This window comes from Geotrypetes seraphini, chromosome 8 (assembly GCF_902459505.1).
Source record: "Geotrypetes seraphini chromosome 8, aGeoSer1.1, whole genome shotgun sequence".
NCBI lineage: Eukaryota > Metazoa > Chordata > Amphibia > Gymnophiona > Dermophiidae > Geotrypetes > Geotrypetes seraphini.
This window is the reverse complement of record NC_047091.1, coordinates 174,219,855-174,235,037: the sequence shown is the minus strand read 5'-3', so window position 1 is coordinate 174,235,037 and position 15,183 is coordinate 174,219,855. Positions and strand designations below refer to the sequence as shown.

Genomic DNA, 15,183 nt, shown 5'->3' with positions numbered 1-15,183 from the left:
ACACCCCGTCTCCCACCTGCTTTATTTGAAGATATTATTTGGGTCTGTAATCAGCCGGGTTGTATAAATAGGCAATATTAATCGTCCTAGAAAAAAAAAGAAAAACCTGATTTCTTTTTTCCCTCATAAGATGATAGGCTAGGACTGAGCATAAACCCGAGTTTTGCACAGAGGCGCCTAGATCTACAGGGCAACTAACTGGAAACGAGACAGACCTTGTAACACATTTCTTCCCGAAGCATGTCTCAAATATTACAGCGCACTTAAAAAATAACTTTCCACGCTCACTTCTGTCCTCTCTTTCACAGTTTTCTTTTCAACCCGTACTTCTCGGACGGATGGAGAAAACGGCAGAAAAAAAAAAAAGCGTGGTACAACGATTTCTGTGGTTCTTTTTTTTGCAACGAAACCAGACTCTTACGGAAACGAAATAACACCGAGAAAAAGCGACGACCTAAATCAATAAGAATCCGGCAGGAGGAACAGGGAACTGGAAAGCCGAGGGAGGAGGCAAGGGCCCCCCCCCCCCACGAAACCAAAGCAAACTCCTTTAGAGAGGGTTTCGGCGGCGCTTCGGTCCACCTTAAGCGCCAGCGCCCGCCCCAGCGCATGCCTCGCTCCCATTGGCGGAGAGCTAATGGCTGGAATTGATTGCTGAAATGCAAAACTTGTTGCTGCTCCTCTCGCAGGGCGAGCGGAGGGGAAGAGCCCGAGCTGCCGCTGAATCCTCCTGCCGGAGGGACCGCGCGAGACACGCCGGGTCCCCGAGATCGGTTTCGGCCCCCTCCCCGGGGGGGCTGTCTCTGCACTTCCCTTTGATCCGTGGCTTATTTTGGGGTCCCGGGCTGCAAAGGCGAGGGGGGCAGAGTCGGAGCAGATGCCCGCGCCGGTGCGCCCAGCTCACCTGCCCTAGGAGGTTCGGCTTCGGCGGCGTTCGGCAGGAGGCGTTATGCGTCTGGCCGGGAAAGGGGGAGCGCCCGGCCAAATCTGTCGCCCGGCAGGACCGGACTCTTGATGCTGAGGCTCGTTCTCCGGACTGATTTCGAGGAAGGGCTTCAGGTCGGAACCTTTGGACCGAGGGGCAACCACAGGCTTTGTGGGAGGTTTTTTTTAAGAGCCATCCAAGGTGGACTTGAATGTAAGCAAATAATTGTCCTTGATCTTTTTTTCTTTTAAACTTCTGTTTTTGGGGTGTGTTTTTTTTTTTCCCAGGGCTATTTTTATAGGCGCCCGGTGTTCTTTTTTTTTTTTTTTTTTTTTTGAGGGGGAGAACTTCAGATCTTAATGACAGCAGGAGACGAAAATATTTGCTTATGAACAAACGTTAAATTGCAAAATGTGAGGTTGTTTGTTGTTTTTTTTTTTTTTTTTTAAATCTAAGGAAGTTTTGTTTTGGAAAAGACAATTCCAAAGACTTTGTAAACGGGTTGGATTTTTCCTTTTTCTTCTGCATGAACCCTACATCCTCGCTGTAAGATTTATTTTGTATTTTTTTTGCTGGGAACCAGAGCAGCGCCTCCAAGGGGGCCAGGCTGCCATGCCTTACTGAGCCCTTGCCAGAAATATGTTTGGACTGGAGCAGTTTGAACCTCAGATCAGTAGTAGAAACGCTGGCCCTGGCGAGAGGAACTTCAGTCAGCCCGGACTAAGCATGGGTTCGCATTTCAAAAACCCAACTTTCCACTCTGGAGGTCCTGCAGGAGCCGTGGATCCTTCCATTAAAACTTTGAATGAACCCCCCATGCTAAGTATGAATATGAATTTAAACGGGGAGCCCTATGGATTTCACGTAAGAGGACACTCGGACGTCCATTCAGCAGGTATGCTGCCGCAGCCTGTCCATAGCTACTTCGGAAGCCAGCAGTCTCACCATGGCCACCCGAGTTCTCACCCTCCGCATCCTCATCAACATCATCCACACTACAGCGGCAGTTTTAGCGGGCCTGACCCCAGTACGTCTTGCCTGCACAGCGGCCGTCTCATGAACTATAACGGTAGCCTCGGGGGCCAGCAGGCTTTTGGGGAAGGGTATGATCACATCGCAGAAAACCAAGGAGAAGGATTCGGACAGCAGAGACCGAGCAATATGCCGGACTTCCAGCACCATAACTCCACCGCCGCTAACCACGCAGTCCCCGCGCCTTGCCTCCCCCTGGACCAGTCCCCGAACCGCGCCGCCTCGTTCCACGGGCTTCCGGCGTCCAGCTCCTCGGACTCTCACGGCCTAGAGCCGAGGCGGATTCAGAATCCAGGAGGCGTGGAGTCGTTGGAATACAATTACCCCAGCGATGGCCCTTCCGGTCATTTTGATATGCCAGTATTTTCTCCCTCGGAATCCGAGGGCCAGCTCCCTCACTACGCCGCCGGCAGGCAAGTCCCAGGCAGCAGCTTTCCCGGTCCTAATAGTTTGCCGAGAACTCCGGGCATGGTGGGGATGTCCAAAGTCCACCCGCAGCAGCACGGTGTGTTCTTTGAAAGGTTTGGAGGTGCTCGTAAGATGCCTGTCATGGAGCCTGGCGTTAATGCCAGGCTTCCTTTAATGCAGCAACAGACGGGTTTGCTGGCCAGACAGAACTCCTGTCCGCCAGCAATTCCTAGGCAACAGCAGACTGAAGCCAACCCTCCCAACCCCAGCTTGCAGGACAATGGGCCGATACTGCAGAACCAGCATGCACAGTTTGAATACCCAATTCACAGACTGGAGAACAGAAATATGCACCCGTACACAGATGCAGTGTTTAACTTGCAACAACCTCAACAGCCCCCGAATCAAAGACTGCAACATTTTGACGCTCCTTACATGAACGTCCCGAAAAGGCCTAGGTTTGACTTTCCAAGTGGCCACAGCGTGGATGGCTGCGCAACGTGGAGCAACGGCGGCATGCATAGCGCGGGCCTGGAGAACCATCTGTCGCCCTCGACGTACCCTGGTCTTCCTGGCGAATTCACGCCTCCCATCCCCGAGAGCTTCCCTCCCGGCCCACCTCTTCAGCATGCGGGCCCGGATCACCAGTCCATGCAGCAGCGCCAGAACGCGGCCATGATGATCAAACAGATGGCCTCCCGAAGCCAGCAGCAGCGAATGAGGCAGCCCAGTCTTCAGCAACTGGGCCACCACGGGGAGGTCAATCAGAGCGGCATCGTGCACGGGAGCCAGGTTGGGAGCGTGTCCCAGCCCAACTTTGAGCGGGAGAACGGGGGGAGAATGGCTAGTTTTGACCCTCCGAATCCCCACATGACTCAGGAAAATGCCTGGTTTCCGGGCCCCCATCCGCCCGGGGACATGCTTCAGAGGCGCATCGGATCAAACTTACCCGCCGAGGCCACGTCCCACGACCTCGGCTTGCAACAGAACGGATCAAATTTATTATTCAGGTCGGGCGTTAGTGGGATGGGCATGCAGGAGCCTTTGAGGATGGCGGGCGAAGGACACGTACAGACCTTGCACTCGCCTGGGATGCATTCGCAGTTTGGCGCCAACATGGGTAACCTTTCCCAAATGCAGTCTCCTGGTGGCGGGGTGGGCCTCCCTAACACTCCATCTGACAGACGAGGGCCTGCTGATTTTGCAGGACCCCCTATGGGTGGGCAGCCGGGTTTCCCTTTTGCTGCTTCCAACAAACAAGCAACTCCCCATAGCAGCGCCCCTGGGGTTAATACCTCTCCCAGCTCCTATCCGCCACAGTCTGACTTCCAGGCTAGCCAGCGGTCCACAGCGAGCAAGTTAGGGGCACTTTCTCTAGGCTCATTCAGTAAGCCCACGTCAAAAGAGAGTATGTTTGGGCAGAGTTGTTTGGCTGCCCTCTCCACGGCTTGCCAGAACATGATTGCCAGCTTAGGCGCCCCGAATCTCAATGTCACCTTTAATAAGAAAAGCCAGACCGAAGGCAAAAGAAAGCTAAGCCAGGCAGAGGGGGACATAGCCAACAGCGGTGGAAATAGCGCCGGGGTAGAATACTTCCCAAATGGGCCTTCCCAGAATGGTCAGGGGTCCGGCGCTGGGAGCAACAACGGCAAGTCTGCGGGTCAGGGTGGGTTAACCCAGCCCACTCCGGGCGAAAACAGTCTTTCCCCCAACTACAGTATCGAAGCCACTCCTGGCAACGATGGCAAACTAGTGACGGGTGGCGGGCGGGGGAGGGGCAGGAGAAAAAGGGACAGTGGCCACGTGAGCCCAGGTAACTTTTTTGATAAGTATTCAGCCGATAGTGGCACTGCCGTGGTCAGTCCAGGGCAGCAGGGCCAACCAGCGAATATGGGGGAGCATGGTGGGGCCCCCCACGACAAGTCCCTGACGTCTCCGTCTTGGGGGAAAGGGAATGATCTTCTCAGTGACCAGTCTGACCTCATGTCCTCGTTGGACAGTGGGATTCAGAGCGTGAGTAAATCGGACAGCGGGTCACCTCACGTCGATTTCCCAGACGATGTTGGCGCCAACTACGCAAACGAAGATGAAGTTTCTTCCAGTTCAGATAACAACATATCGAAGCCCAATCGGAGCCCGCTAGTGACTGGTTCTCCCAAAATCCAGCGGGGAGACCACGGACTTCTTAACGGGCCACAGAAACCAATGGGTCTAACTTTGCTTAATACCACTACCTCGACTCCTGACAGCTATGGACTGAGCAGCACCGGGGGTGGGGGTCACCCTGGCACCCCTGGCATGGAGCAAGTGCGAACCCCGACCAGCACCTCAACCCAGGACGAAATCCACCCCTTAGAAATACTCCAGGCGCAGATCCAGCTGCAGAGACAACAGTTTAGCATATCTGAAGACCAGCCTCTGGGAATGAAGAGCAAAAAGGCCGAGTGCGCTGGACAGAACGGAGAGAATGAATTAAACAATTGTTGCTCGGACAATGGCAAAAATGCTATGACTACGATAGACCTTGACACGCTGATGGCGGAGCATAACTCGACTTGGTACATGCCCAACGAAAAATCCTTGATGGAAGGACAAGAAGATGAGAAATCTTTGGCTCCGTGGGAGGAAACCAAGCCTCAGAACCCCAGCAAAGAAGGTATAACCCCCCCCCTTTTTTTTTGTTGTTATAAACTAATTTTTTTTTCTTAACAGGATGGTCTTGTTGAAAATGCCTTGCTGGCAACGTATAATTCCATCACCATTAGGGAATGCGTAACTTTTGATGATGAACAACTGTTTAAAATCATTTCTAAATATTGCGCCACTTTTACGGGCGCATTTATTAAGGATGTATGGCGCACACTCATAAGGAGGGGGGAGGGGTGAGATATGTTATCACATCAGACCCAGTCATTGTGTGGTTTTGCCTTGGAGAATTATACTGTACCAGAATTTGTCTCTCTCTTGCACTTAGGCTGGTTTGGGGCTCTTGGGTTTTAAACGTATTATAGCTAAGCTTTATAACTTCATGTTACACGCCTTTCATAAGCACCAGTGAGCAACCTTGAAAATATATATATTTATTAAAAATAAATATATTATATATATATATTTTATTTTCAAGGTTGCTCACTGGTGTATATATATATATATTTTTTTTTTTTTGTTTGCAGGAAGAGTTTTTGTGGTCAAGCAACCTTTTACGTTGGGGGTCTTATTTTTAACCTTGGACCCGGTATGGGTTGGTCACCTCTTAGCTTAGAAACGGAACTTGTTTTCTCTTTATCGGTTAATCTGAGAGGCAGCCGCTAGCAACCCCTTCCCTGGCATTTCCCGTTGCAGATGGGGGGGGGGGATATGTGTAAAGGTCAAAAGAGCTGAGAAAAACGTAAAAGTCGTGGGCATCTGAATCGGTGCACAGACCCCCTTAATTCTTGCAGTAACCGAGATTTAATTGACCAAAAAAGTGCAGAAGTAGGAAAATTAGACCACAGAGGTAAGCCACACATAGATTAATCTTTCCAGGTGTTATAAAATCTGTGCCTAGAGGAATGGAAAGTAAAGTACCCTGAAGTCTTCCAGTCGCCACTGGCAGTCATCACACTGATTTTAACCTGGTGAAAGTCAGAAATACAAATTGTCTGCATTAAGCCAATTAATGATAGATTAAATATAGTCTTTCAAATTAAATCAGAGTTTAAAGTTGGGGTGCAAATCGTGGTACCAAATTGCCCAGCAGGCATAGCGATCTTTTAATGTCTTATAAACTGCTCCGAGTTTGATTTTTTTTTTTCACTTTCTTTGTATACTGAAGACTAAAATGTGTTTTGGCCGTCCCGAGGTGCTCAAGGAGTCGTCATTGTGTTGGCTTTTGTAACTTGGTGGTTCGGTTTCGTGATGGGCTGTGGTGCAGTTTTTATTCCTGTAACGAATTATAAAGTGATCTTCGAGAGAGAGAGAGAGAGAGACCAAAAATGAACCTTTAAAGCAAAGATCAGTTCTGTTGTGTAGCTTTTCTCGATACCTAGGTGGCAATATCAACCTACAAGCTTAGGAAAATATTAATTCAGTCGCTTTCTCTTTCAATTTATAAAACTAATTTTATTTTCTGGCCGAACACATTTTAAAGAGGAGTGGTATTTTTATAGGTGTGCGCGATATAATATATTTTTTTATAAATCGCTGTAAAATCTTTTGGGTTTCCGCTTCTAATTTCTACACATCTAGCCGTGTAGGTATATATTTGAGTGAAAGGCACACTGGCTTTTATCCCAGCAGCTCCTTTTAAACTGTTGACTTAAGATATTAGATAAGGAAGAACTACGTAAAAAAAAAAAAACCAACAAAACACAACAAACCAGATGGGATGTTGCATGGTGTAAAAAGTACATAATTTTATGGTCTCAATTTTATTTATTGGCTTTTTCCAGCTTTGGTTTTTGAAGTGTGATGCTGGCTCCTGCTGTTTGCCTCTTTGTTCGTGTTTAAGGCTCAGCTCAGGAGGGCTGTCACTTGGAAACCCAAGTGTTTAGCATGCAGAGCTGATTCCAAGAAACCCCTCGGTATTCTCAGCGCCTGGCAGAGAAGTATATTGGTTTGTTTGGGGGCTGTTCTCTCTCTCTCTCCCCCCCCACCCCATTTTTAAAATGGAGTTGCACATATAGCATCCTTCCCGTACCCTCTGGCGTGGGTTTTTTTTTTTTAATGTGTGTGGCTTGTATACAACAGCTAGATCCGACTGGATCAATATCTAGTTAGCAGAAATCACGGTCCCTGTCAGCTGTGCCCTGGCAGGAGAGAGAAAGGATACAAAATTGGATACAAATGTTTTAAGTTATAATGACTTTTTCAGTGAATCCAGCAATAAAAGTGTTTTCAGTATTACTTTTGTATTTAAATTATCAGAGGTTCCTCCCCGCCCCCCACCTCTTTGCAGTTGAACTGGGTACTTGGTTTTCTTCTTTGTGCTTCAATATAAATTCTTAAAATGAAGGCTATAAAAAATATTTCTCCTTCACCATCTTCATTTTAAAATGTAGAATTGCTACACTCTGCCAGTCTTAGATGTGTCGTCTTCGGTGTTTTTTTTTTTTTTTTTTTTTAATTTTTGAAGCAAAATGCCCAGCATCACGGGCCAGAAAAATAAAACAGGTTTAGTGCTGCAGTGATTTAACCTGAACTTTGTGATCCAGAGACTCTATTTTCATCCTGCAGGATATGAAAATAGAACTGGAGATGGCACCGTTTTCCTTCCTGCGGAATGGGTTGTGAAACCTTTCCGTAGGGGCCCCTTTTTTGGATGCCGAAGGGAAACCGAAACAAACTTTGCAGCCTTCATCACCTGTGAGAAGGGAATGAAAAGTTTCAGCAGTTATCTTTTCAGCCATCGGAAATTTCATGATTTAAAAATCGGACTTAGAACATAGGAATAGCCTGACTGGGTCCGACCAGTGCTCCATCTAGCCCGGTATCCTGCCAATCCAGGTCACAAGTACCTGCCAAAAACCCAGATAGGAGCACCACACATTATAAGACCGAGACAGAGGTTGAAAATTTCTCTCCTCGATTTCAGTGCCTAATTTGCTTAATAAAAAAAAAGGATAATTCCATAATGTGATTCTTGTCTTATGGTGCATTTTATTCTGCAACTTCTAGACTTAGAAAAGAGAGAGAAAAATGTGCTCTTTTTTTAAAAAAAAAAAAAATCTGTGTGCATGTCACAAATGAGCATCCCTTGGGGCTTGCGTTTGGGTTTTTTTTTTTTTATCGAAGCCAACGAGAAGCTGTGTGACATTTTGTGTGCACACAAACACAATTTATTATGAGATCTTAAACCCAGATCATTTGACGCAGTCCCTAAGTTAAGAATGGATGTTGAATCACAAAGCGAGGCGTCAAACCCCCCCCCCCCTCATTGGCATATTGTGCTCTTTAACCTCAAATCTGGGTTTTATTCAGCTATAAGATCTCACTGCTTCAACATATCAACCCTCCAACAAGTTGAAAGCCCTTGAGGGGTTTTAAATCTTTCAACTTCAACAATTTATATGATAGATTTTTTTTTTTAAACTTCCCTTGGGTTTAAATCTAGTACAGGAATCCAGCAACAGACAAGACTTAAAAAAAATATGCACAAATGCAGCATGGTGGGACTTTAAAAATGTTTAATTGTAGTTACTTAACCAGGCAACATTCTCATTTTGGTAAAAGACAGCTGTTTGTTTTGGAAACTGTGGACTATTCCCAAATTCTGCACTTTCAAAATGGATAGAAGTCTGCAGATCTGTCTTTCGGACTTTTTCCCCCCCCCCACCCCTCACCTTTGGAGAAATCCTAAGATGCAGTCAAGAAACCAGGACACAGACATTTGAAAAGCAGAAGTCTGTTGTGAAACTGTATAGCCTTCGAAACACCCACACTTTAAACCAGGGGTGTCCAACCTTTTGGCTTCCCTGGGCCGCATTGGCCGAAAAAAAATGTTTCTGGGGCCGCGCAAACGCTGCAGCAAGACAGAGGAGGGAGCCGGCAAGACGGTAAACACCCGGGGGCAGCGGAGGAAAACACTGCATCGCCCTCGAACGGGGCCGCACAAAATAGTTCATGGGGCCGCATGAGGCCCTCGGGCCGCAGGTTAGACACCCCTGCTTTAAACCATTGAATGAAGGACAGGGCTGAATTTTGGTTCATTGGGCTTATTTTTTTTTATTCTTCCTCTCAAGTGAAAATTGACCGAAAACTATCTGAGTTTAATAGTTAAAATGAAAAAACAAACAAACCCCAAACCCTCTTTAATCTAACTCCAAAATTCCAAGTGCATTGACATTTCCACTGCAAGGCAATGTAACCTTAAACCATACAGGTGTTGATTGAGGGGGTCTATGAAGATGTATGTCATGCATGTTTCCCTATCATCATTTACAGACACTTAGGGCTTCTTTTACGAAGGTGCACCGGATTAGCGCGCGCTATAATGCTCGCTAGTCGAAAATCTACTGCCTGCTAAAAAGGAGGCGGTAACGGCTAGCGCCCGGGGCAATTTAGCGCGCGCTATTCCACGCGCTAAGGCCCTAGTAAGGCGCGCTGGCCGTTTTAGCGCATGCTCAATATTAGCCCGCGCTAAACGCTAACGCGTCCGCTATAGTCTACGGACGCGTTGGCGTTTAGCGTGCGCTAAAACGGGGAGCCATAATGGATGCCTTAGCATTTTTAGCGCATTGCTAAATCTCTAACGTACGCTAAATCAGTTAGTGCACCTTTAATAAAAGGACCCCTTGCAGAGTTCTTGCGGTCTCGCGGTGCTTATGACCCAGCTGACAAATTTTCAGATTGCAGGATGGCAATAAGGATATTTGCCCTATTTCTAGGGTGTAGTCACGAAATCTAGAAATTTTCTGAGGAGGAGGACATGCCGGTGATTGCTGCCTTCATTGTTCTTCTCGCTGCCACAGTTTTGAAGGGCTTGGCTGCTTTCTTTGCAGAAGGGCTGCACCCTCCCGACTGGCCTTTTGTTTTAAAAGCAATGCGTTTCGGCCACGTTTTTTGCGCAATGTTGTCTCGCAGCCTGGCCCAAAAAGCCGGGGAAAGGAATAGGCTTGCTACAAAATCGCATGTAATTTTGGAACAAGATCCACTGGTGCCTCCAGAGCAATTCTGGGACCCTTCTTGTTGTTTGCTTGGGAAAGAGGGTAGATCCGAACCTGCAAAGTTTAGCCGTTTAAGAAATTGATTTGGCCATGCCAGGAGGTTGTGTGATAGTCTGCTGATGTACGAAAGATGTATCTTTTACCCGATCTAGCTCAGCTGAGTGGATTTATAGAAGCGGAATATCTCTTATGGCAGATCACAGAGAGGGCTTCGGTAGGCAATGACTTTGTGTCTTACACCGTGCCCAAAGCTTTCCTGATCATTGAGCAAAGCATCTCGTCAACAATTTGGGTTTATCGGCTTCTCAGTACCAATATAACCATTATCCCAGAATCTAGGCAACGCTGCATGAAAAGTTTTTTTTTAAAAAATAAGTGCAATGTTTCTGAATTTTTTTTAAAAAAAATTCTGACCTATTTAGGGGCCTGATTCATCGAGGCTTTCTCTCATTCAGCATCTTAAGGGAATAGATCTTGAAAAGGTGGCCTTAATGTGCGATTTTTTCAAAGGGAAACAAATGATCTTTACATTGGGGAGGAAGTGATACTAGATTTTCTTCTGTAAAAATGTGGCTCGCTGGGATGTTTTATTCCCTTTCTTCACCCTGCTGCCGCTCAAGTGACATCTTTTATTCTCTGAGCTCCTGCCTTTGATTTCCTATCTAGGCTACAACAGAAGGCAAGCGAGAGGATCATTTAAAAAAAAAGAAAGAGTTTAATAATTAGGAGATAACCCAGATTTTGGTGATCATGAATGTGGTGATGGTAACAGCGTAGGTTTTGCAGTACCAGAGGCGGGCACAAGGGCTTTGCACATCGGGCAATGCTAAAGAAACTTCCAACTGGGGTTTTTGAACCTTGGAGGGCAGAAGAGAACTGTGGGCTAATTAGGCAAATAAAAGCGAAGGATAATTTTGATCTCTGCCCATCTTGGCGCAGTTTTCAGAAGTCGCGTTGCGATTTCTAGTCCCGCGGACTTGTACGTGGAGTTTACATTTTTTAAAAATAGCAAACTAACTGTATCTTTGTATTCAAGCAGCTGAAGAGAGACCATATTACTACTGCACGCAAAGTGTGTGTGCAAATCTGTGTGCATTCACACATATACCCGTGCAATAGGGCCAATCATTTCCTATAGACCTGCATTTACATTTGTTAGAAATTTTGATTCCGTCCGAGATGCACATTTTTCCTACAGATCTTTTTAAAGCAATCAGCAGGGGTTTTGATTATGGAGAATTACCTGACTGAGCTGAGCGAGCCAGGTCCTCCCTCTCCTTTCTCCCCTCTGAATGCTTTCGGCCTCGGGCCCTGTTTTCAGATGCTTTTCAAGGTGCAGTAATTTTGAAAATTACATATTTATTTATTTACTTCGGTGTGCTTTTATAATGAGCTAAAAAAGTAAAAAAAAAAAAAAGAGAGCGGTCAACTTTATCCTCTTAATTACTCTTTTGAAAACTGTGCCCAGGTGGCCGTTTTCATTTCCAGCTGTGTGGTTCTGTAAGTGGAGTTTAAATGTTCAATTTGCAAACAAATTCTATCTAGATTTATATTTTTGTTGGTGTCCAATCAGCTAGAGAAAGTATACTTCTGCCGTTAGCAGAGAATGCCTAAACCAAACTGCGCATCTAGCCTGTCTTCCCCCCCCCCCTCCCATTTTTGGATGAGTTTTTCCAACCTTCTTATTAAACAAGATAGTGAAAACATCTCCAGTTTTCTCCCCCACGCCACTCCCTTAAATATAAACTCTTTTCTCCATTATCTAACATTCAGTGCCAATGACTTTAACATCCTACGAGCAATTCACATGCTCTGTTAGGTGTTTTGTTCGCTAGTTTTGAAGGATCTTTTTTTTTTTATCCGCTGAATATTTTCTGTTACAGATGGAGTACCAGTCTGTGGGCTTTGCCCTGTATTTATTAGTCCAGGAGTAGGCAACCCCGGTCCTCGAGGGGCACAACCCAGTCGGGCTTTCGCATAATGGAACATTTTGTGAGATCTGTTTGCATCCAAGGGAAGCTGCCCATGCAAATTCATTTGTAGAAATCTTGAAAACCCGATTGGTTTGTGGCCCTTGGGAACCTTGGTTGCCCACTTCTGTATCACTGTCGTATACCCTTCTAGGGGTATAGCCTGCATTTTATATAGTGGTTTTACAAGATTTTGGGTTTAAAGTAAAAAAAAACAACAAAAAAACCCCCCAAAACAACCCTCCGTCCCCAAAACCTTTCGGTAAGAAATAAATATACATGCAAGATGTCATTGGGGAATGCTGTAGAGAAATTTTTCCTTTTCGGTTTTATTTTTATCGCCTTTATTTAATTTTCTTTTTATAACTCTCATGTCTTGCAAAATTTTAATAGCTATTTATGTGAGAGGCTGGAACATTATATGCCAGCAAGCTCTCGTGCTTTCATCCCAGCTTGGTCGCTTAAGTTTGCCAGCTCCCTGGCTAATTCGGTTGAGCTTCTGGCAAAATGAGACTTTTAGGGCTCCTTTGGCTGAGCCGCGTTATCGTTTTTAAGCGCACGCAGCATTTTAGTGCACGCTAAACCCGCGCTACGCGGCTAGAACTAACGCCAGCTCAATGTTGGCGCTAAGGTCTAGCCCGGGCGGTCATTTAGCGTGCGCTATTCCGCGCCATAAAGGCCTAATGCGGCTTAGTAAAAGGAGACCTTAGTTCCTTGGGTCTGAATTTGTGGAAATCCAGTTCTTCAGTTTTACCCGAAGAGATGAGTTTTACTGGGTTCAGGAAACAGTTAACCCTTTCAGGACCAAGGGACATATTTGTCTCATAACTTTAAAATCCTATAAATTTTGATTGGGATAGTCTACAGTTCTAAATTTGATATGTACGGATTCCATATGATACTGCCTTTATGTAAACAAACTGATTCCGACATTCATTCATTAGCGTCGTTGCCAGATTGACGAGAAGATTCACTTGCCACACTGTCCATAAGCCAGAAGTGTGATTTTTTTAAATAAAAATAATGATATTTCACAAAAAAAATCAATTTTTTGGCATCTGCAAGCCCTTTTTACCATAAAAATGTCGTCAAAACCACAAAAATTGGCCTACGATCCTTATGGTCCTGAAAGGGTTAAAGGCCATCTTTTTTTTTTTTTAAGGCACTATTATGGGAAGGATGAATAAGTTAAAAGAAAATTTTAAAAATGTTTGTTTTAACTTTTTACGTTGTTCTAATGGACTATTTATTATGTGAACCGTTCTTTATAATAAGCAGTGTCCACAAACATTTGATAAAGTCAAATAATGCCCATCTAGAAGACAGAGGCCCTCTTTTATTAAGGTGCGATAAGCGTTCTATCACGCCCTAAATCGCTAATGCGTCCATAGGATAACATGCATGCGTCGGTGTTTAGCGCGTGCTAAATCAACGTGCATGCTGAACGCTAACGCGTCCATAGGATAACATGCATGCGTCAGTGTTTAGCGCGTGCTAAATCAACGTGCGTGCTGAACGCTAACGCGTCCATAGGTTAACATGCATGCGTCGGTGTTTAGCGCGTGCTAAATCAATGTGCGTGCTGAACGCTAACGCGTCCATAGGTTAACATGCATGCGTCGGTGTTTAGCGCGTGCTAAATCAACGTGTGTGCTGAACGCTAACGCGTCCATAGGATAACATGCATGCGTCGGTGTTTAGCGCGTGCTAAATCAACGTGCGTGCTGAACGCTAACGCGTCCATAGGTTAACATGCATGCGTCGGTGTTTAGCGCGTGCTAAATCAACGTGCGTGCTGAAGGCTAATGCGTCCATAGGTTAACACGCATGCGTCGGTGTTTAGCGCGTGCTAAATCAACGTGCGTGCTGAAGGCTAACGCATCCATAGGTTAACACACATGCGTCGGTGTTTAGCGCGTGCTAAATCAATGTGCGTGCTGAACGCTAACGTGTCCATAGGTTAACATGCATGCGTCAGTGTTTAACGCATGCCACTATTTAGCGCACGCTAAAAAGTATAGCGCACCTTAGTGAAAGAGGGGGGAGGGGAATGTTTCTCCCACCTCTCTATTACAACAATTGACCGCTCATTGCACATGCTGAAATCCTCTTCTGTAATCTGCCTTGAGCCGCAAGGTAATGGCGGAATAAAAATCACTAATGTAATGTAATGACGTCTTCTTAAGTTACACACATCAAAGTGTTAGAGGTATAAGATTTAAAAAAACAATCAAAATACACAACCTTCAGGCCCTCCTACCCTTGTAAGAACATAAGAACATTAGCAATGCCTCTGCTGGGTCAGACCTGAGGTCCATCGTGCCCAGCAGTCCGCACATGCGGCGGCCCAACAGGTCCAGGACCTGTGCAGCAATCCTCTAGCTATACCCCTCTATCCCCTTTTCCAGCAGGAAATTGTCCAATCCTTTCTTGAACCCCATTATCGTACTCTGCCCTATTACGCTCTCTGGAAGCGCATTCCAGGTGTCCACCACATGTTGGGTAAAGAAGAACTTCCTAGCATTCGTTTTGAATCTGTCCCCTTTCAACTTTTCCAAGTGTCCTCTTGTTCTTTTATTATTCAAAAGTTTGAAGAATCTGTCCCTCTCCACTCTCTCTATGCCCTTCATGATCTTGTAAGTCTCTATCATATCCCCTCTAAGTCTCCTCTTCTCCAGGGAAAAGAGACCCAGTTTCTCCAATCTTTCTCTATCTCTCTCTCTCTCTCTCCCTTTCTCTCTCTCTCTCTCTATTTCTGTCTCTCTCCCTTTCTCCCTCTCTTTCTTTCTATCTCTCTCTCTCTTTCTCTCTTTCTCTCTGTCTCCCTTTCTCTCTCTCTTTCTGTCCCTCTCTACTCTCTCTATGCCCTTCATGATCTTGTAAGTCTCTATCATATCCCCTCTAAGTCTCCTCTTCTCCAGGGAAAAGAGACCCAGTTTCTCCAATCTCTCAGCGTATGAAAGGTTTTCCATCCCCTTTATCAGACGTGTCGCTCTCCTCTGAACCCTCTCGAGTAACGCCATGTCCTTCTTAAGGGACGGCGACCAATATTGGACGCAGTACTCCAGATGCGGACACACCATCGCCCAATACAACGGCAGGATAACTTCTTTCGTCCTGGTTGTAATACCCTTCTTGATTATACTTAGCATTCTATTCGCTCTCTTAGCGGCCGCTGCGCACTGTGCCATCAGCTTCATTGTCG

The 15,183-nt window shown here is 46.0% G+C and overlaps 1 protein-coding gene across 2 annotated transcripts in view; it reads left to right on the top strand.

The window, feature by feature from the left end:
* The first annotated feature begins 504 nt into the window (after positions 1 to 504).
* The window catches only part of MN1 (MN1 proto-oncogene, transcriptional regulator), a 124,310-nt gene continuing 109,631 nt past the window's right edge, over positions 505 to 15,183 (top strand). Inside the window, exon 1 of one of the 2 annotated variants that reach the window (XR_004540362.1) lies at positions 505 to 1,138. Coding sequence is in view for 1 of the 2 variants with exons in the window: in XM_033955147.1 (XP_033811038.1) it covers positions 1,565 to 5,021 (3,457 nt within the window). In the remaining variant the exon portion in view is untranslated. Of the gene's footprint in view, positions 1,139 to 1,504; positions 5,022 to 15,183 lie in introns of those variants that run through there. The other variant, XM_033955147.1, reaches the window with a different exon arrangement.